A 20,881-nucleotide genomic window follows, 5' to 3' on the forward strand; every position below is an offset into this window, starting at 1 on the left:
AGAGAAGTTTTGGTGTTGGGCGGTCCACTAAGAAATTGGGTACGCTCTTGTCAAAAAATCACGTGGCAATGTTGTGCAATGTCGGCGCAAGGGATTCCCCAAAGGATGCGAATGAAGATGTTGACGGAAGTGGGGTGGGTGTGCGTTCTGCGTGAGCTGGTATAGACGAAAATTGGCATGTGTTGAATGGCACCAAAAAACAAAGAAAATTTCCTGAGCGAAGGGCACCATGACGTAAAAACAAAAATGAACTGTCATAAGTTGCATACCCTGAAGGGCACACAGTATGCTTAATGGAGATGTGAAGGGAACCTCATCACAGACGGTTTTCAAAGTGTCCACGATGTACTTCCAAGCAGAGGCGACAACGGCGAATCAAGGAACGTCTAGTGCGACCCTACAACCCTGATGTTTCTGCTATCAATGCTGCAGCTAAATTGATATGGGCAACAAGGTCCTCGGCTGAAACGACAGGTGTTTCGTAAACGAGGCGTTTCTTTTCTCCCCAGAGGAAGAAATCCATTGGCGTAATATCAGGCGATCGAGATGGCCATGGCACAGGGCCTCCCCTGCCAATGCACTGGTTGTGGAATACAGTATTGAGGAAATGGCGCACATTCCGATCGAAATGTGGGGGTGCACTGTCATGTTGAAACCACAGTCTTTGTCTCAGTGACAAGGGCACCTCCTCTAGTAGTTCAGGCAAAACCTCACTGAGAAATGCTTGATAAGTGGGTCCACATAAGCGAACAAGGAGAATGTACGGTCCAATCAAATGGTCATGCAGTATCCAGCACCACACATTCACTGCAAATCTGTGCTGATTATGTGCCACTAGCAGTGCATGTGGATTTTCATGTTCCCACACATGACTGTTTTTACTATTGAACACACCAGTTTTCGTGAAGATAGCCTCATCAGTCCATAGTACCGTATTCTGAAAATTGGGGATAGTTTCAATTTGATGAACAAACCATTGGCAAAATTCCTCACGTGGGCCAAAGTCCCGAGGTAAAAGATCTTTCACTTTCTTCAATTTGTACGGGTGCATCCCCTCTTCTGCCAGGACTCACCACACATTCTAATGGGAGGTGTTTCGTTCGTGGGCTAGTGCACGCGTACTGGTACCTGGATGATCCATCACTGCAGTTAGCATATCTTACACAAACCGTCGTGTTCGCACACTTTGCGGTCGTCCAACTTCTCGACAAGGTGGCAACACTGATCCTGTTTCCCGAAGTCGAGTGTCTACAGTTTGAAATAAGGTGTGCGATGGTAACACCCTATTTGGAAAACGTGCCCCATACAGACAAATTTCAGCATGGCTATTACCTCCAGCCTCCCCATAAATCAGATGCATGTCTGCCAGCTCTTGGGACGTGTATGCAGCCAGCCCTTACATCGGGCTACAAGTGTTTATGGCCGTTAACACTAGTACACTTCACAGAACACGATGGGCTGTGGCTAAGAATTAACACGTAACACTGCTAGGTCAAATGATTGCCCAACACTACTGTCCAAGAACCTCACGTCTTTCCATTCAACCGTGAATGTTTAACAACCTGCTGCTGGCACAGCACCTGAAGCACGAATGGCACAGACACGTGCGCTCCTTCATGAGGAAACTTACACTGTTGGCGTCCCTAGTGGGAAATGTGGTACTTTATGTCAGATCACACGGACACCCATCTGCCCTTCAGGGTATGCAACCTATGACAGTTCATTTTTACGTCATGGTGCCCTTCGCTCAGGAAATTTTCTTTGTTTTTTGGTGCCATTCAACACATGTCAATTTTTGTCGGTACCAGCTCACGCAGAACGCACACCCACCCCACTCCCGTCAACATCTTCGTTCACGTCCTCTGGGGAATCCCTTGCGCCGACATTGCACAACATTGCCACGTGATTTTTTGACAAGAGTGTACCCAATTTCTTAGTGGACCGCCCAACACAGATGACGTCTCTCCACCCGTTTTGCCATTATTCACTTCAGAAAATCATTTTCCCATGTTTTCAAACGTCAATAACTCGGCAACAATGCCGTTTCTGAAATTTCGTTACATGAACTTTCCACCTTATTTTCACTCGTACAATCACCTCCGTAAACGAACTTACGGAACACCCTGTATATGCTCAAAGAATCGTTTGAAGTGCAAGATGCAATTTTTCAAGTACGGAAATAGTATGCCTAAAATTACATAGTAAGTGATGGTAAAATGACATACTGTGTAATTTTGATTGAATTGTTGTTTTAAGTCCACTTTATGCACAGAAAGGCTAATTGGCACTGGACCTACAGTTTAAAGTGGGATCTGAACCACTATGTGCCTCCACTGGGTACCGAACCCGGGACACCTTGATTTCAAGGCGACGCTAAGTATAAGATAAATGTTTCCTCATTTTAGACTGATCAGTAATGTGTCGTTTTACCAGACATGAAAAAAAGTCATGAAGTGTTTTTCTCAGATGCCAATAGAACATTCCACGTGACAGTACATTATCATTTAAGGCATTGAACACCATGCACAGAAATTCCCATTGTTAATCTGATAGTGTACAGTTTAAGATGTGCAAATACATTTCCTGTTACTTGCAAGAGAAAACTTCACCACCTACTTTTTAACAAAATCACTTGCCAACAACAGCACATTCATCGTACACATTAGCCATTTCACAGGTTCCAGTTTTTTTATATTGTGCATCGGAAGGACTAAATTGCCTTCGCCTGTAAATCTCCACATCCGAGAAACATGCACTATGTAATTTTACCTGAGTATGTCATTTTTGGCCAGTTTCCCCTATATCACACTGGTGCCCCCTTACTTGCCTGGACTGGCAGTCTAAATTTTTTTTTGGCTGCTCCCTTTTCTGTGAAGATGCCAAAGCAAATGTAATAGCTAGTTTGCAGTCCACACAAAAGAAGGCATTTCTGAAGTGCTTCCAGCTATGGTAAAGCCACTGGAGCAGGATGTCTGTGCTGAGGGTGACAGACTCGCAATAAGAAAACTTCATTTTGATACATTTTATGGCTGTATTTCGCATATAAGTACTTCAAACAATGATAAAAGAATCTGGACCGAGTTGTCAACATTGGCCAATATCAGTATTATACTGGGTGATACTTTTCTGGAGTTTGGGTGACTCAAAGACCTGCAAAATTCTGTAACAATTCAAGATCTCAATATCCTGGAATAAAAAATAAAAAAAATTGTACGAGTGCCACATGAAAAATTGGATTTTGTGATTAAACGGTAACTATTTTTTAATGTTCTGATTATTTTGTGTAAGGATGTATCGATACGAAGTTTTGGCCCATACGGATATAAAATTTATGGATACCAATAACAGATATTCTACTCTAAAATTCCAAATGTTCTTTAAGAACCTGAATGGTTCATTGACTTCCTTAATAAATGTATGTTACGAGATGACCTTCATGCCAAAGAAGCTGCACATTTTACATTCACTTTTAAAAAGGTAGGGAATCGAGAATATGGAATTTATATAAATAAAACTTATAATAAAATAGCAGAATATGTATTGTACTAAATTATAAAATATTTATAGGTATATTGGATCAGTAAAATTATCAGTAATTTTACTGCTAAATCAATACACCAATATGTTTATATCAGCTGATACCAATTAATGTAACGTCCCTAATTTTGTGTGCGAATTTATGTACATTTTAAAATAGAACTTGGCAGATTGACATGGTGCAGTTGCAATGGAATATTTATACATTAAAATTCATAAAAAGCTGTAATTCTATTAGATTCCTTGCCTCTTTCCATTCAGTTAATCGAGGTTATCTTTACTGCCAGTATTTTCCTACAGCTTTAAAGTAGTAAGGCTACATTTTAGGTCCACCCTTAGAAGTACATGTAAAATTTCAACATTGCCCACTGTGATTGAAAAATTATTGTTTCTAGAAAACTACTAAAAGAAAAGAAAAATGCTGAATATCTGCTGAAAAATGTTTCATGAGAGTTCAAACAGTGAATTTTCAGGTCCACAAATCAGTAGCATCTTTAAAAATGTCATTAAGGTATTGGACATGTAGATTCTATAATTTTTCTGTGTTTTTTGGTATTTATTTTCCTATTTATATGTTATGTGGTAACACCATTATATAAGATTCATTTTGTCTTTTTCTTGCATAATTCACAATTTTGTTTATAGTGTAATCAAATTATGTTCATTTCATGCCTCTATGTATATATTAGGTAACAAGGTATTTCTCAAGGAATAATATTATTCATAATTGGAACGATGGAAGCAGGTATGGGATTCTACACATATGGGGGACACCATAACAGGGTAAAACTTTCACTGACTGGGGAGGTGTAAGGTGATGGGAAAGGAGCATGTTCATGCTATGGTTTACACAAAAGTCTGAGAACACATGTTTGTTTTGCATATTTTCACTGTGAAAATAAATCATTTATAACCTTTAGTTATATTTATTTGCATTTTCCTTCAGTTCTTACATTTTATTACATGTTGTCACCAACAACTGATTTTTATGAAACTGAAATAGTTTTTTCCGTTTTGTTTCTTTATACATGGGAAATGTAAGTAAGTTGCAACATTTTAAAATTTCTTCCTTAAATCAGACAAGTATTTTAAGATTAAAAACAAATTTTTATATACCTTTTAATGTTAAATCAAGAAACGATTAAAACAGACCGACAGAAATGTACAAATCTTGTCAAGAAGTATACAAAAATTATACATTTTCCATAATTTTTATATTTAGCTATGAAAACTGTGGGAATATCAAATTCATTGATAATTTAAAGTATAATTCATTTTCTTTTAAATTAATTAATGTTGAAAAAAAATACTCATCACTACAAATATTTTCAATACCAACAGTTCAATAAGTTAGGTAATTTGGTACAAAATATTAATTACACATATTTACACACTACATTAAAAAAAAGGATTAAGCATGTGCTTACAATCTGATAAATCTTTTATCAAAATAGTCTAAAATCATGAAATATAGTTACAACATAAAATGGGACATGTTCTTAATGTTCACACTGCTTCATGATTTTTACATAAAACGCACTGTAAATCGTCATAAGTAGGTAACGTTTAAAAAACTTTAATATAGATCTTTCTTCAAGGAAACATTTTGACAAACCCATTAGCATATCCATAACCCCTTCCAGTTTGCTGCACTTTTTGACTCCCTCTGTAACCACACACATAATTGGTTACAAGGGGCAACAATGAGTTGTCTACTTAATTGATTTGGTGTCACGTGGTGTGCTACACTACTGCACCTACTTAGTTGAACACAATTTCCTTGCACCAGCCTCACACTGGGATGCACCTGCATTACACCTAGTGTCAAAGTGCAACAAACTAGAAAGGACTAAGTGTTGAACCAATCACCTGACCAGACAGGGTAAGTTCTTTATTATGAGATGGCAGCACTTGATGGTCTGATTGAAATTTAGACATGCATCATATCAAGTGAAAGATTTTTTTTGACTTGCTCTGCATGTGCAACTCGTAGCCTATTTCTCGAAGGCAGCATTACTTTATGGATGGTTAATATACAAATCAAAGTGTATTTTACGTAGAAATTAAGTCTCTGCCAGTGCTACCGCAACGGGATCTGTTGCCTTTGAAACACAGTAGACTTCACAGGCAACATCGAAGTCTATTGTGTTTCAATGGCAACAGATCCCGTTACGGTAGCACTGGCAGAGATGATTCCACGCAGGTAAAACAGCGATAAGAGAAAAATCAGGTGAGGCCAGGTCGGCTCGGTAGCTCAGTGGTTAGAGCAATGGCACGGTATGCCAAAGACCCGGGTTCGAGTCCTGGTCAAGCCTGCATTTTTCGCTGAAAATTTCTACGTAGTACATCTCCTGTGTGTGCCTAATCTATAATAACGTGTATTTTGTTATTACAGTACTCAAAAAAATTGTTGTATATTGTGAACACATTGCGTGACCAAACCATGCCCTTATCATCAACCTCTTCCTGTAAGAGCACAGAATCTAATGCATGCTGCGACCCAACCTCACCTGCATCAAAAATGCATGGGCACTCCTGAAGAGAGCTATTGTCAATTGTCCCACCCCATCAGAGACCCTCCAATAGTTCACTGAGGGCACCATACAGAATGGGCCGCATTCCTCATGATACATTGAAGAACCTGGTGTGAATCATGCCACAGCGTATAGAGAGGTGCATACGTGCTCGGGGAGGCCCATTGATTCCTGAAGCAGACACTCATTATACACTTAGGTTATTTTCGTTCCTTTTATAGAATGGAATGTGACATAGCTCTTAAACGAAATGAGGTTGATGTAAAAACCTTTATTTAAAAGCAGAGGTGAAGTGCTTTACACAAAACAAGAGGGGGAAAAGTGTACAGCAGCACTGTTACAAAACAAACAAAAACAACGGAGATGCATAATGAGTGTCTCAATCCCAATGGGCATCACTGATTCAGTCCCCAAGCATGTATGCATCTCTCTACACAACGTGGTATGCTTCGCACCAGGTTGTCCAGTGTATCCTGAGGAATACCCTCTCATTCCTGTATGGCGGCCTCAGTGAACTGTTGGAGGGTCTGTGGTGGGTTGGGATGAGTGGCGATAGCTGTTTTCAGAGTACCCTTGCATTTTTGATGCAGCTGAAGTCGGGTGAATAAGCTGACCATGGCATGCAATGGATTCTGCAGGACAGAAGCACAGAATCGTCATCACAATACGTAGTACATGTATCATGTTCTCAAAATATGTAACAATTTTAATGAGTATTGTAGTACTCCATGCAATGGAGTGTCATTGGATGTTCCTCTACCTTCCCTCAAGTTTGAAGTAGAGCACAATTTTCAGCCCATAATAAATTGTACATAATTACGTAAGACATTCATTCATTAATATGTTAATACATTAATAACTTGAATTTTGCCTCATCAGAAAAAAAATAGATGAAGTTTCTGAAACATACTTTGATGTTAAAAGCTATTACTGTGACATTTTGGTAATTACACATACAACATTTACACAAATTATTTGAAACAGTCTTCTATACCATTACTGAACATTGCAGTAAATCAGAATTATTATGTGAAAAATAATTATGAATTTAAAAATATGAATGATCTTACATTTTCCTGTATTTTAATTTTTTTATATTTGTCCACTGAAAAATGTCAAATCGGAGTTCCACTGTATATCTACCAGGTGGTTGGTCATAAATTAAAATTCCCCTACTCAAGAGCTTTCTCGAGCCCATCTGAAGCATTGAATTGTGGTGAAACTTGGTAGAGAGATTATGGAGACCATGGGGAAACAAATGGTAACGTAAAAAAAAAGTTACAATTTTCACCACCAGGTGGAAACATCCTGGGAAACATTTCGTGAGACCATTGATCATGCTGTCTTACCCATCCAAATCATTCATGTTGATGGCGAGGATATTCAACACTGCTGTACTGGCATAAACTAAAAATACAGTTTTGCATGTCTGACTTCTGGTTGCTGTTATTTCAGCACATTTCTCGGTGCCAAATTTCCACCTGCTGGTGAAAATTTAAACTTTTTTTTTTGGTCGGCATTTGGTTTCCCATGGTCTCCACAACCTCTATATCAAGTTTCACCACAATCCCATTCTTCAAATCAGCTCTGGCGGGCTCTTTAATTACATCAATCCACAACTGCACAAACACAATCCAGTACAGTAAAGAAAGAAAAAAAAACCTCCTGCACTTTTTCGGTCAGTTAAAACTTCTAGTCACATTTTATTTGCATTTTACGAGATATACGTGCCTGTTAAAATTATATGATGTTCTGTGTGTTTTTTTTAGCTATTCATGATTTGGGTTGTGTTTGCACCATGATAAGTTCTGATTAACTTGGTGAATGTGCCCAGTTATAAGAATGGAAGTGACATGGACGTGTGGTTTCTATTCCTGGAAAATAAATTACCATTTCTTATCATTCTTCCAATGAAGTACTCAACATAAAATAACTGTCTTACACAGAATTACAACAGCACATCGCAACTGTAAAATATATTACTTTCAGTCTTTTACAATCTTGCTGATAAATGCACTGCAACGTAAACGTTCTGTGCTGATGATGGCCACACATACTCATGCTGTAAAATATAGTACTCAGCAAGAATCATCCTAAGGTTCAGTGTAATCAATATAAACCTTCTCACCAATTAAAACTGGTTCTAAATGAATACTTGTTCACTTGCTAGAACATCTGCGAAGGGCTTAACTATCTCCCTCGTTGCAAAATAGAATATAAGTCCAAATGTTATTGATATGGGCAGAGCTGGCAATGCCTTCTTAAATATTGCAAGTAACAACAGCGTTAAGCACAGACCCTGAAACAGACACAGAGCATTAGTATTGTATTTGGGTAGTATTAGTACACTTAGAATCAATTACAAACTTAAGCAAACTGAGAAAAAAAAACAGTAAGTTTTGAAGCTTTTCTGGCGACAAATGATCAAAAGATTCTCTTGGGCTATCAACCAGGTGAATTCTGCAAAGGATTCCAAGCTTTTGACAGCTAACATCACTCTCGTCTTCGGGGTAGATGTGCAGTGCTGAGTGTAAATCCGGTGTATATGTGTTTGGAGATGGAGGTTCCCAGTGAAGATGGCGGACCAATCAGGAGCTGGTAGACTATTGCTAGCCAGGCTGGGTATAGTTCGAGCCCCATGTTCCGAGTAAGATTCTGTTTTTTCCCAATGAATGGCTATTACTTCTTTTATCATGCAGTCCCAGTAGTTTGAGGATTTGGCTATAAATTCTGTGTTGCTGAAATCTATTCTATGGTTTTCACTGCTAGTCCCAACTTTTCCAGATGGAAATTCTTAATGTAACTTTGCTGTTACCTGCAGCGTCTCTGCACACATGTATTGACAGGTTGACACTCATCACTGTGCTTCTATGCTGAATATGAGAGTAATGTTAGCTCTCGAAAGCTTGGATTCATTTCAACAACTCACCTGGTCAATAGCCTGACTGAATCTTTTAATAAAAAATTAAATCTGTTACTCTGCAGTGGTGTTTTATAGCTAAGGCTTGGATTTTTGTCTTAAAAATATGTACGTAAATATGTAGAAAAAATCACTGAAATATGTAAAGGGTGTACATGTACTTAGCAATATGTAATTATGTACATTTTTTGTACTATTGCATCACTTTCTTTGATCCTGCGCTATTTTTTAAGGTTCGAGTGAATTTCTACGATATTTAATAATGCCTACTACTTAACTGATCACGGAGCTGATGACTATTCACAGAATCAGCTGGAATTATTTGAGAAATATGTGAAGAACAAAGTTCACATGGAGCCTTTAATTCTGCCGTGTCATTTGTCATGGTTTAAAACAAGATTAAGTGAAATTAAGGTCTGCCACAATCACAAAAAATTCAGAAATTTTAGTGAAATCATATTTAGATTATTTGTTCTGCAAATATCTCTGCTTCATCTGGGCCCTATTTATAACTGATGGGCCAGGAGAAATGCAAGAAGATAATATATAACACATACTATGTGCCGATAATTATGTTTGGAGACTGGACAATGACAGAGAGAGACAAAAGAAAGATGCAGGCAGTGGAGATGAAATTTTTAAGGAGTATATTGGGGAAGACTAGAAGGGATAGAATAAGGAATGAGGAGATCCGACAGACAGTAGGTGTGGACAGGATAGATCAGGCACAGATGAGATGGTTCGGACACATGAAGAGGATGGATACAGAAATACTACCAGTAAGAGCTTACCATGCACAAGGAGTGGGAATAAGGCCAAGGGGGAGACCCAAGATGTCGGTGGAACGAGCAGATAGCAGAGTGTGTTAGGAGAAGAGGACAAGATTGGAACACCGTGGAAAGATGGGAGTGGTGGAAGACCAGGAAAAAATGGAGAGGCTTGACTTCAATGCTGACCCAGCCAGAGGCAGGAAACGGCAAAGGATGATGATGATGGGCCAGGAGAAATAGATGATTAACTGAAGCACCGAGATGTAAGGGAGATTGCAAACAAAAATTACAAGTGACCCGCTTGTGTTAGGAGAAGAGGACAAGATTGGAACACCTTGGAAAGATGGGAGTGGTGGAAGACCAGGAAAAAATGGAGAGGCTTGACTTCAATGCTGACCCAGCCAGAGGCAGGAAACGGCAAAGGATGATGATGATGGGCCAGGAGAAATAGATGATTAACTGAAGCACCGAGATGTAAGGGAGATTGCAAACAAAAATTACAAGTGACCCGCTTGTCACTTTGGTGTTTCTCAGACCATGTCACATCTTTACCTCATAACAGTAGATGTTTTACTTATGCCCTTTCATGATGTGACTGTTGATATGTAAAAAATAGTTTCATTTCAATCACTCATTAACAATAATTCCTACGAAGATAATGAATAATATTGAACTTACTATCAAGATGGCTACAAAACAGGCAAGGGTGGTGTTCCAGTCATTGTATGATGATGCCTTGCCAACCAGCACACTGTAGAATATAAAATCACCCAACCCTAGCTTCACTCCTCCTGAAAAATAGAAGAAAAATAGCATTAGCAGTGGGCACTGTAAAAAAATATAAGAAAGCATGGTAACTAAAGTAAAATTCACAAGAATTTGGAACAAACCAATCCTTCAGTCTGTCCCTATAGTGGAACCTCAAGCAAAAAAAACCTGCGCAGATCTGCGACTCCAGTGCACTGTACTCCCACGTGGAGGGGAGGTGCAGAGTGGAGCATGCTTCCTTATGGTACGAGCTGAACGGAAGAAGGGAAAGCTGCACAGAGACTTTTCGTCGAAGGTTCTTATCCTTGTGGTCGCTCTATACAAGAGTCAACATTTGAAGGTGAAAAAGCTAAGCCACAACAATGAAAAGCAGTAGCATACATCTCTTTAGAAAGGACACTGTTACTATAATGCACTGGGCCTACTGTTGCAACAAGATAAAAAATATTGTTAAATAAACTTTAGTCAGAGAAGGGTTTCCCTTGCCCTCTCACTTCTAATGGCTTCATGCCTAAAACTAAAGACACACATATTATATTCCGTTTCTACCAATTTGCCTTGAATTTTACTACCCTCACACATTGATGTCTGATTGAGCCTCAATACAGTACAATATTTATTATTATTATTAATCTTAGTGATGGTTTTCTAAAAATTATTTTGCTAATAATTGAATTAACAATAGGTAATGGTTGTAAGTCTCCAATAAAGACACTGAAAATTCTCTGATACCAATAAAATACTGATATTCTACTGATCCAATATAAAATTACAATCTTCCTTGGAAAACAAAAAATAAATCACTTATCTCCTAATTAATGTATGTAACAGGCAGCTCACTGGGTTTTACCTTTGGAAAAGAAGCTGCGTATTTAGACATATACTTTAAAAAACGAAGCATGATATATATATATGTTAATATTTATAAAAAATCGAGGTGTGCAATACCTAAGTCTTTTGGTACGTACAGGATTGGTATGGATTTATTTTTTAAATCTCGACATTCTTACATAAGAATTTTACACTAAATTACAGGCTATTAATAAGTACATCATACTGATAAAATTATCAGTAATTTTACTGATAAACTGATAAAAAAGGTAAAGTGCTCCCCTGTGCTTAGCACTACGCCATGAAGGCGTATAGGGGGTGTGGGGGTAACGCCCCACACTTTCTTGATCTGGTCGTGAGTGGGGGTGATGTGATCAGCATCACGCCCTTGACCGCCTTTACCCCCCAGGGTTTGTCCCAACTGATATATTAAGTATTTAAAATATTTAAAAATACCAAAATATAGTTTACTTAACGGTTTGTGAGGATGTACAGTATGCCAAAACTACGTTCCAGGAGTCAACTGCTCCCTTCTTCAGGTTATCTCCTTGGCTAGCGAAATTGCTTCATAGCCGCGTCAAATAGAAGTAAAACAAGGAGTAAGGTAATAGGTAATAGGTGTTACTGTGGTAAAAAAGGTTTCCTATCAACTTGCCCATTCCTGATAAAATGCCCATATCCACATTCCTTTCTTTGCGAAGCTACCAAAAGCGTAAAAAATCCAAGACAAAAACTTATAAAACTTGAAACATAATAATAATAATAATAATAATAAAAACATGTGCGACTACATGCTCGCCCACGAGGTATCAGGTTTGCCTACTTGCAGAATGCAGGGAGTTTCCCGGTTCCAAACTCCGCCCACCAGTCCCCCCTCCCCACTTCCCCTGCATTACGCCATTTCATACCCCAACCAGGAAACTTCCTGCATTGTGCAAGTAGGCAAACCTGATACCTCGTGGGTGAGCGAGTAGTCTCAAATGTGTTTTTTTTAATGTTTTAAGTTTTATAAGTTTTTATCTTGGAGTTTTTACGCTTTTGGTAGCTTTTCAAAGAAAGGAATGGGAGTTTTATCAGGAATGGGCAAGTTGATAGGAAACCTTTTTTACCACAGTTACACCTATTACCTTACTCCTTGTTTTACTTCTATTTGATGCGGCTATGAAGCAATTTTGCTAGAAAAGGAGCAGTTGACTTCCGAAACATAGTTTTGGCATACTGTACATACTCACAAACCGTTAAGTGAACTATATTTTGGTATTTTTAAATATTTTAAATACTTAATATTATACTTAGAGGGCTGCATAGTCTGCCTTTTACCTACCCACTGCCCGCTTGCTCGCGAGGACAGGTATAACTGCTCGCCTGCCCACGGCAACGAGTCGACTCGCGTCTTTACCTGGGTTCTTGGTCTTCAAGGTGCTCTGCGCTTACAAGGTAACCGGGCCTTCAACAAGACCCGGGCGCCTGCAAAACCTGCTGGAAGGAAACAGCCCTCCGGCAGCGTGTCGCTCCAGGTGTTTCATCACCACGTGGACGGCTGCAGCCAGTGTTGCCTACTTACGTAGCTCCTAAATCCTACGAAGTCCTAGGAGGAGCTCTCTGCTTTAAGGAGAATTTACAGTATATACTTAGTGATTTCAGTTCATTGTAAGCAGTTTTTATCTTATTGCCAGGAAATGCACGCAATATTACAGCTTCATTTATCTAAATGAATGATCGAGCAAACAAAAATCTCCTCACTGAAAACTAATTGTTTTTCATTGCATGGTGCCTTAACCAGGCATGCAGTGGCGCAACCAGAGGGGGGCAGGGGGCATTGCTCACAACCTTGGACGGAAATTAAGTCTAGCGGAGGGGTCAGGGTGGGGTCAAACATTAAAGCACAAGAAAAAACAGGCTGGCAGAATTAAAGAGTAGCAGGGCTAAAGGGTACTCAAGATGGAATTAAATTTCATATTTTTCTTGCATTTTCCTTCCAGACGGCCAAGGGCACCTGCAGAGGGGGAATGGAGGGGTAATTGCAACCCCTTGATTTCAAATTTTATGAAAGTAGAAATATATTATAAAATATTATACAGTCTCATCAAGTTCAATGACATAGCAAAGGGGGTAGCAGGAGACGGTCCTGAGTGCCGAACAATCTAAGTGAGAAAAGTTTTAAAACAGAGAATGCTATGGCGGCCCGTGATATTATTTGCTATTAATGTTGGTTTGTTACGAGTTGGATGAATTGATTATGTAATACGTCGCTCCATATGAAAAGAAAATATTGTAGATGGAAATTTTACATGCCATATGTATGTACATTCGGAATGCATTTATCATGCACTTTTTTTCTTTCAAAAACAGTTTGTGTGCTTGTTTTCCATTATTAACTAATGTGAAATTGACGTGTTGAAAAAAATATTTCCAATCCTCTGTTTCAACACAAATGCGTGAGAACCGACTTCTACCCCCTTTTTGCATGATTTATGAGGATAATAATGCCTTTCATGCTACTTTATTACTATTATTGTGATTGTTGTTGTTGGCACGTTTATCCAAGTACTTGCCCTACCCACCCCAAACGAGGGTAACGGCAATGCCCCTGGCTGGCTACGGCCCTGGTGTTCGCAGTAGAACAGTGTGTTGTTCGACTCGCGACCTCAGCATCGAACGTGACAGTCCTGCCCTATATCACTATATATACGTATATTGGTTGTTTACGACATATACTTATGGATCCTGTGCCACGGAAAACCTATTTCAATGTGTGTGTGTGTGTGTTGGGGGGGGGGGGGGTAGCAACAGTCGTAAATCTCATTTCATTGGTGATGTGGCTTACGAAGCTTTGAGTTCCCTTTTTTAAGTTGTGAAAATCTAGTGCAGTTGGCAACACTGCAGAACGGTGTGGGTCCGGTGTAGTTTCTACTCGAAGCAACTACGTCATGCAGAGGGAGGGGTCTGCAGTTGATGGGAAAGAACGAACTGAGACCTACTAGGTATCGTAAGACTGCGGGTACCCGTTCACAATGCCTGCCAGGAACGATCTGGGCAGGTGGGCATACAAGCTGCTCAAGCGAGGGTGTTGCGCAGGTTGCTTGGTATTTTAGGAGCGATGTCTCGCGAACGGGTCTGCTCCAGGTCTTGTGCAGGCCTCTGATTATACTAAGCGAGTAATTCGCACACGCGCTAGATATGAGTTCATAAAATGATATGCTTATTATATGTCGATACTTAAAAAATACCAATGAATCTGTCCCTTGCCTACAATGATGCCAATGTTGAAAAATTTTAGAAATAAGATGGCCTCGCAGCAAAAGTACTAAAATTATTCACAGTCATTACATAAACTTAACATATCATCTTACTCTCTTCTTCCTCAAGTTCTGCATACAGTGGTGTACCCTGTGCATCTCTTTGTGGTTGTGCCGCACGGTAGCTGCCAGCCCGGCCAGTGCGATTCACCTCTGCCTGCCTCTGAGCAGTTCTCTCCTCGTGGGTCTCCAGCCACTCTTGGGAGAAACCACTCTCTGGGTCACCTGGAAGAAATACACGTAAATGATGCTTTGATGAAAAATTTGAATTCTTACATAAACACACATCAATTCCTTTCCTTCTTTCTATTAGGATATTTTTATGCTTTTATACCTCTTGGGTTAATTGCGATGATAAGGATAATGAATGATGAACTGGTGATGGGACAAACGCAATGATGCATCCATGTAAGATTAAGGTTCAAATCTGGACACTCTGGTTGAGTGAGGCTGATAACACACGACAAACTTGCAAAAATATAATTTAGTCACCTATCATTCGATATTCCAATAAATTATTTCTTGCCAATAACAAGGCAGTTATGTGTATTTATAGAAGAAACAATTATTAACTAACAATTGAAGCAAGGTTTGAAATGATTTTTTATTTTTTTATTTGTTGTTTTAAGTCCACTTTATGCACAGTAAGGCTAATCGTCAAGACTGGACCTAGTTTAAAGTGGGATCCGAACCACTTGTGCCTTCACCGGGTATCAAACCCGGGACCCCTTGATTACAAGGCGAAGATGGTTTGAAATGAGAACTAGCCCTTACACAGCACATGGCATTCAACATGCCAAATTGAAACTTTCAATTCTGAATTTAAAGATAAAATGCCAAACACAGTAGATGTGGGAAAACATATCTGAATTACCTTATGTATATATAATCCTGAACCGTATTGAGAAAATGGTTTAGTCCGAGAAATACATGCAACTTGTCATGTCACTTCGGTTCGAAAAGTTGCATTTATTTCTGAAGGTTTATTTCTAAAAGAGATGTGTTACCTGTCGCTTGAGTCTGAAATGCAACTAAATGCATGTTCACCATTTTCTGAATACATTCAGTTTTACTTGAATATATAACATATTTGATTGTCTTCGAAAATTCAATAAGGCACAAGCAGGTGCTGATTACAAAACTTAATTTATAATTTTTTTTGTAAATCGTTTCCTCTCACCATTCAAAAGAGTGCGGCAATTTTTTTTTTCACCACTGGTATATACCACCGATCTAACATTGTTCTTACCACTCTCCTCAGTTTTTATTCACCATAAATTTGTGTCCCTAGCCATATGCCTGCTCACAGAAGCCACTGCCTACAGCCTGCGAGATTAAAGAACCAAGCTGGAATTCTATTTTTGGCTCTTAGACAGGAGAGTAGGGAGGGACATCTGAAAGGTGACGACAAGTTTTTGTGATACGATGATGCATTGCCAAACTTTTGCCTCAGAACAGCAGCTCAGGGTCCAAGGCATGGCTACCTATAGCAGGCAACACTGCTATGCACTTCGAAACTCCTACATTACAGGATGAAAAATCTGGTTTGGTTCTCTTATCACGCAGGTTTTATCTCCCAACATATCTATTTAAATCTATACTTGGACATACCTGCACCACCCACTGGTTCCGTCTGAGCTCCTGTTGTGTTGGTTGGTTCAGCTTCATCTCTGTTAGCAGCGTTCACATAGGTATACATGAAAGTTGCTGCAAGTAATAAATTCATCATTAGTGTGCATAAGAAACAGGACAAACAAAGGAAAATGTATGCAAATAATTTCAAGCTGTACAAAAAGTCTGCTTACAGGCCGAAACCAAGTGTTAGGTAATAATCAAAATCTAATTATTGATAACAACTCGTTTGAACCAGTTTCCAAATTCAAATACTTAGGAGTAATACAGTCAACTCTCGATTCTACGACCCCGTGTATAACGACCCTTTTCCCGGGAACCGTGAAAAATTTAGAAAAATTTGGGAAAAAAAGTTGAAAAACTGAAGGAAATCGGCCGAAAATGCGCTGTTTTTTCCTCCACTCATTCCCTTTACGAGCGCTCTACCGCTCACAATTAGGTCTGAACTAAAAATAGACACCACCACACCATGCTTGAGTGATATCCAATAGCACTTGACTTCTGCCCTCCCCTCCCTCAAGTGCACCAATGTTACCCCGCACCCGACTGCCGCTACTCAACGCGCCAGGCTTGTTTTGCCACGCTTGCTCTTGGATACGCGAGAAGAGAAGATCGAATGTGCTTGGATGTTATTTTAAATCGACCTTTTGTTTCCTTGTCCTAAGAGCTGATGAAAACTCGCGGGGGAGAGTGGGAGCAGCCCGAAATGACTGCTGGACTTGCAGTCTTTGCCAATGTGTATGGCAGGTCAAGCTCTTTCGTCGATAAATACACCACCTTGAGAGATAAGATCGCATGAATGTTCGAAAATACAGATGCGTGGCACCTGCAAGTCTGGCCCATCTGTCCAGCTCTGACCTACAGTTCAGTAGGTTCCCGTGAGTGAGCAACTCTCGGCCTTGTAGCCGACAACTTCCGGTAACCGTTTTCATTCAAAACGTGTTCTTTGTTCCCTGCAACACTTCATAAAAAAGCGAAACTGTCAGAGATAATCAAAACCACACAGGTAAACTAAAGATCGTCAACCCGCTTAATGCATTGTCATCCAAGTTTCCACAAAAGTTTACTTCGATCTTACGTGCATCATAACTCCCGTTTTCCACTTCATACGTTTTCCTAATTGTGTCAATGTAATATCTGCCAAAAAAGTGTTCCATTGGCTGACTGACTTCTCCCTCTTTTCCTGTCAGCAAACATAAAGGGGGGGAATGCAGATTGTTTCGGCCACGATTTTTTTGCTGATGCAGGCTGATTACAGGCGAGGGTGGAAAAGTCTTCCTTTCCTTTGAAGTCTAAAATGGGGCAACCAGTTCTGGATATATTCTTGAAAACGAACAAAAACCATAGAACAAGTAAAAAAAAAGTGACCCTCTACCCTTTCCCCAGCTCATTCTCCGCCACTGGTGTGCACGGCAATGTTGATAATTGCAGAATTCAGTTTTTTTAAATTTATTTATTATTATTATTTTTTTAATGCTGTTGTCTGCATAGGAAATATTGCCCGTATTATTGTCTGTTGCATGGTAAAACGTAAAGCAAGGGTCATTTCTTTCTTCTTTACACTGCTGTTAAAAGTTCAGTCTTCGACAGTTGCGTTATCTTTAAAATGCTGGGACTTTTCTCTTACGCCACCTGTTGCTGTTGCTCGAACTTCCAGCCGGTCTTCTTGTTTTTACGATGCAGCTGGCGCCAGTGTTTTGTCTAGCGTCTGCAAAGCTCTTGCTTGCCGATAACAGCGATGGAAAAAGTTATTGTTTTGAATCTCGCAAAGCTGTTTTGATTTGACGATAACGAAATTCGATCTCCAGAAAGGAAAACAAGAGTTAAAATAACTTCATGTTCTGCGCCTTCTGATAAGCAAATCTGTAAATTTAATTTGCATCCTCTTTTCTTCAGAACCATTCATGTGGAGGAAAAAAAAAAGTGTGTTCAATATAGGAATGGTCGCTGAGACCGATTAAAAAGACATTATTCAAGGGGAAAACGTTTGGAGGGGTGGGTGTTTGACATCGAGAATACTCCTAAATCCAACATTAAATCGTCGATTAACGTGAGAGTAAATAACGATCTACCATTTTGATATGTGTAGTTTCATAAAGATTGTTTTCAGTTCATTTTATGCTGATGGGCTAATCAGGACTAAATATACAGTTTAAAGTTAAATTCAATTCCAAACCCGAATGATTATCGACTGCCGCTGTTTAATGACGTGTCCAAGAATACGCATTGGGTGAAAACAGAACGCAAGTTGTGAGTTTCCTTTTTCACGCTGGATTACAATGCAAGTCAAGGAAGGAGTTTGGACTGCTCCCTTGAATGGGGAAGGGAGAAGGGGGAAGGGTGAATGAAGTTGGTTGAAGCAAAGAAAAGTGACTTTTTTTTACGATGTATTTTACACATCCGAACCAGAAAGAAAATTACAGCCCTGCCTTTGTTTATTTTTTCTTGTCTGGTACCTAGAGAGGTTGTGTTGTTTCTCCCGAGAGATCTGATCTTACCAGTTAATCTTGTAACAAACAATGCTCCAGTAGACCCATATAAAATCCAACATTCATTCTGCTCGATTATCTCCCGACTTTTGCTGGCACCAGTCTGGCTGGTGTCAAGATTCTTTGAGTTTCACTTGCAATAAGTGAGAGATTGTTTTCCTTTCCATTGGTCTCAGTGCAAACGGGTTTCTCATGAACTAGAATTGTAAGAATTTCCTGGGAAAGCAACGACTGTGCACAGTTGAAACAAAGTAACATTATTTTAAATTCTCTTTTGTGAAAACTTTTTCATGTTCTATTTTCCTTCTCACAACACGCATCCTGTGCATAACAGGTTCTATAACTACCAGGATAAATGGTGTTACCATCTCCTAGGCATCTTTGTGTCCGTTTGAGCTCCCTTTAAGCTGAAAATTGGTGCAAATTCCAATAACGACCCCTTCGAAATAACGACCCTTTTCCCGGGAACTGTGAAAGGTTGTTGAATCGAGAGTTGACTGTATTAACAAATGAAAATTATATTAAAGAGGAAATAAAAAGTAGGCTTAATTCAGGAAATGCATATTACTTCTCTTTTCATAAACTTTTGTCTTCTCGTTTAATATCTAAGAAACTAAAAGTTAAAATATACAAAACAGTAATTTTGCCTGTAGTATTATATGGGTGTGAAACTTGGTCCCTTACATTGAGAGAGGAACATAAATTGAGAGTATTGGAAAAAAAAGATCCTTAGGAAAATATTTGGACCTAAAAGGGATGAGGAGACAGGTGAGTGGAGAAGGTTACATAATTTAGAACTACATAATTTGTATTCATGTCCAGATATTATTAGAATAATTAAATCAAGACGATTTAGGTGGGCAGGCCATGTGGCAGGAATGGGAGAGGAAAGAGGAGTTCACAGGATTCTTGTTGGGAAACCTGATGGTAAGAGACCTGTAGGAAGGCCAAGACGAAGATGGAGGGACAATGTATAGATGGACCTAAAGGAAATCGGTAGGGATGGAAAAGAGTATATAGATTTTGCTCAACATAGGGACAGATGGAAGACCTGTGTTGCTGCAGTCATGAACCTTCGGGTTTAAGAAGGCTAGACCTAGCTTTGAACTGCATTACATTTAACATAACCACTTTGACTGTAATAACATTTTTGATAAATGTAACTACTGGAAATTTTAATCATATCCACAAGGTTACTTGATCAAGATGAAAAAAAAAATATTTTGCATGGATTAATTGAGTTAGATTAGCCAGTACTTTATTCATATGTGCAAATATAGGAATGCTTGTGCTTAGATAAAACTTATGATAATTCTAACATAAAAAAGATTGAACTTCACACCACATGCCATCAGCATCTTAAGTAGAATAAAGAACTGTCAAAACAAGGACCTTTCTACTTATAATTTCAACAATCAGAATCTTTAGATGTCTGCCATTGTATTATGACTTTTATGTTTTGAAGATGTAATTCACAAAATGACAGAATTTTGAACAAAGTTATTGGCTGTTTATAGACATATGGAATTGATACAATTATAGCAATGTTACCATTAATCCAATACTCAGATATGTCTATATTGGACGATACTGAGTGTGCTGCCCCATGCCTAATATTTACTAACAAAACGAATACAGAGAAACCTTTACATTATTAAGAGATCAAGCTGAAAGAAAAACTACAAATGCGGTGCAATGTAAAATCCACAGAAATTGTACTTGTTGCTTTATTGGGGCCATGGAGTCTGAATGTATAATGTACAAAAAAAAAAAGTAAAATTATTTCTTTTTCATTTTTAACTTTACAAGTACCGTTCCTTACAAATAACAATCCCTTTACTTACAAGAATAGATGAGAGCTGGGAATATCTGCTCATTCCTTTCCTGAGCTGTTTCGACAAGGATTCTAAGTGGTCCTTTCGGAGTCAAAACAGCTACGAGATCTGGAAAACAATAAAAACTATTCAGTAAAAGCATACTAACACAGTGACCCAGTGGAGGGGTCTGCCCAACAGTCCACTGTGCCACAAAGAACCCCAACCTAAACTCCTAACTTTCCCGTAAACTCCCAACAAAATCACCAAAGACTTTCCAATCGGTT

At 39.0% G+C, this 20,881-nt stretch overlaps 1 protein-coding gene across 1 annotated transcript in view; it reads right to left on the minus strand.

Annotated features, from left to right (window-relative positions):
* Positions 1 to 4,433: 4,433 nt before the first annotated feature.
* Positions 4,434 to 20,881, minus strand: part of Psn (presenilin) — a 48,710-nt gene continuing 32,262 nt past the window's right edge. Inside the window, exons 6-10 of the mRNA XM_083137729.1 lie at positions 20,625 to 20,723; positions 16,271 to 16,366; positions 14,714 to 14,884; positions 10,440 to 10,552; positions 4,434 to 8,370 (exon numbers count right to left, since the gene is read on the minus strand). Of these exons, the coding sequence (XP_082993855.1) occupies positions 8,215 to 8,370; positions 10,440 to 10,552; positions 14,714 to 14,884; positions 16,271 to 16,366; positions 20,625 to 20,723 (635 nt within the window). The 3' untranslated portion in view covers positions 4,434 to 8,214. The remainder of the gene's footprint in view (positions 8,371 to 10,439; positions 10,553 to 14,713; positions 14,885 to 16,270; positions 16,367 to 20,624; positions 20,724 to 20,881) is intronic.

This window comes from Lepisma saccharinum, chromosome 16 (genome assembly GCF_977018435.1).
Source record: "Lepisma saccharinum chromosome 16, izLepSacc3.1, whole genome shotgun sequence".
NCBI classification, from domain to species: Eukaryota; Metazoa; Arthropoda; class Insecta; order Zygentoma; family Lepismatidae; genus Lepisma; species Lepisma saccharinum.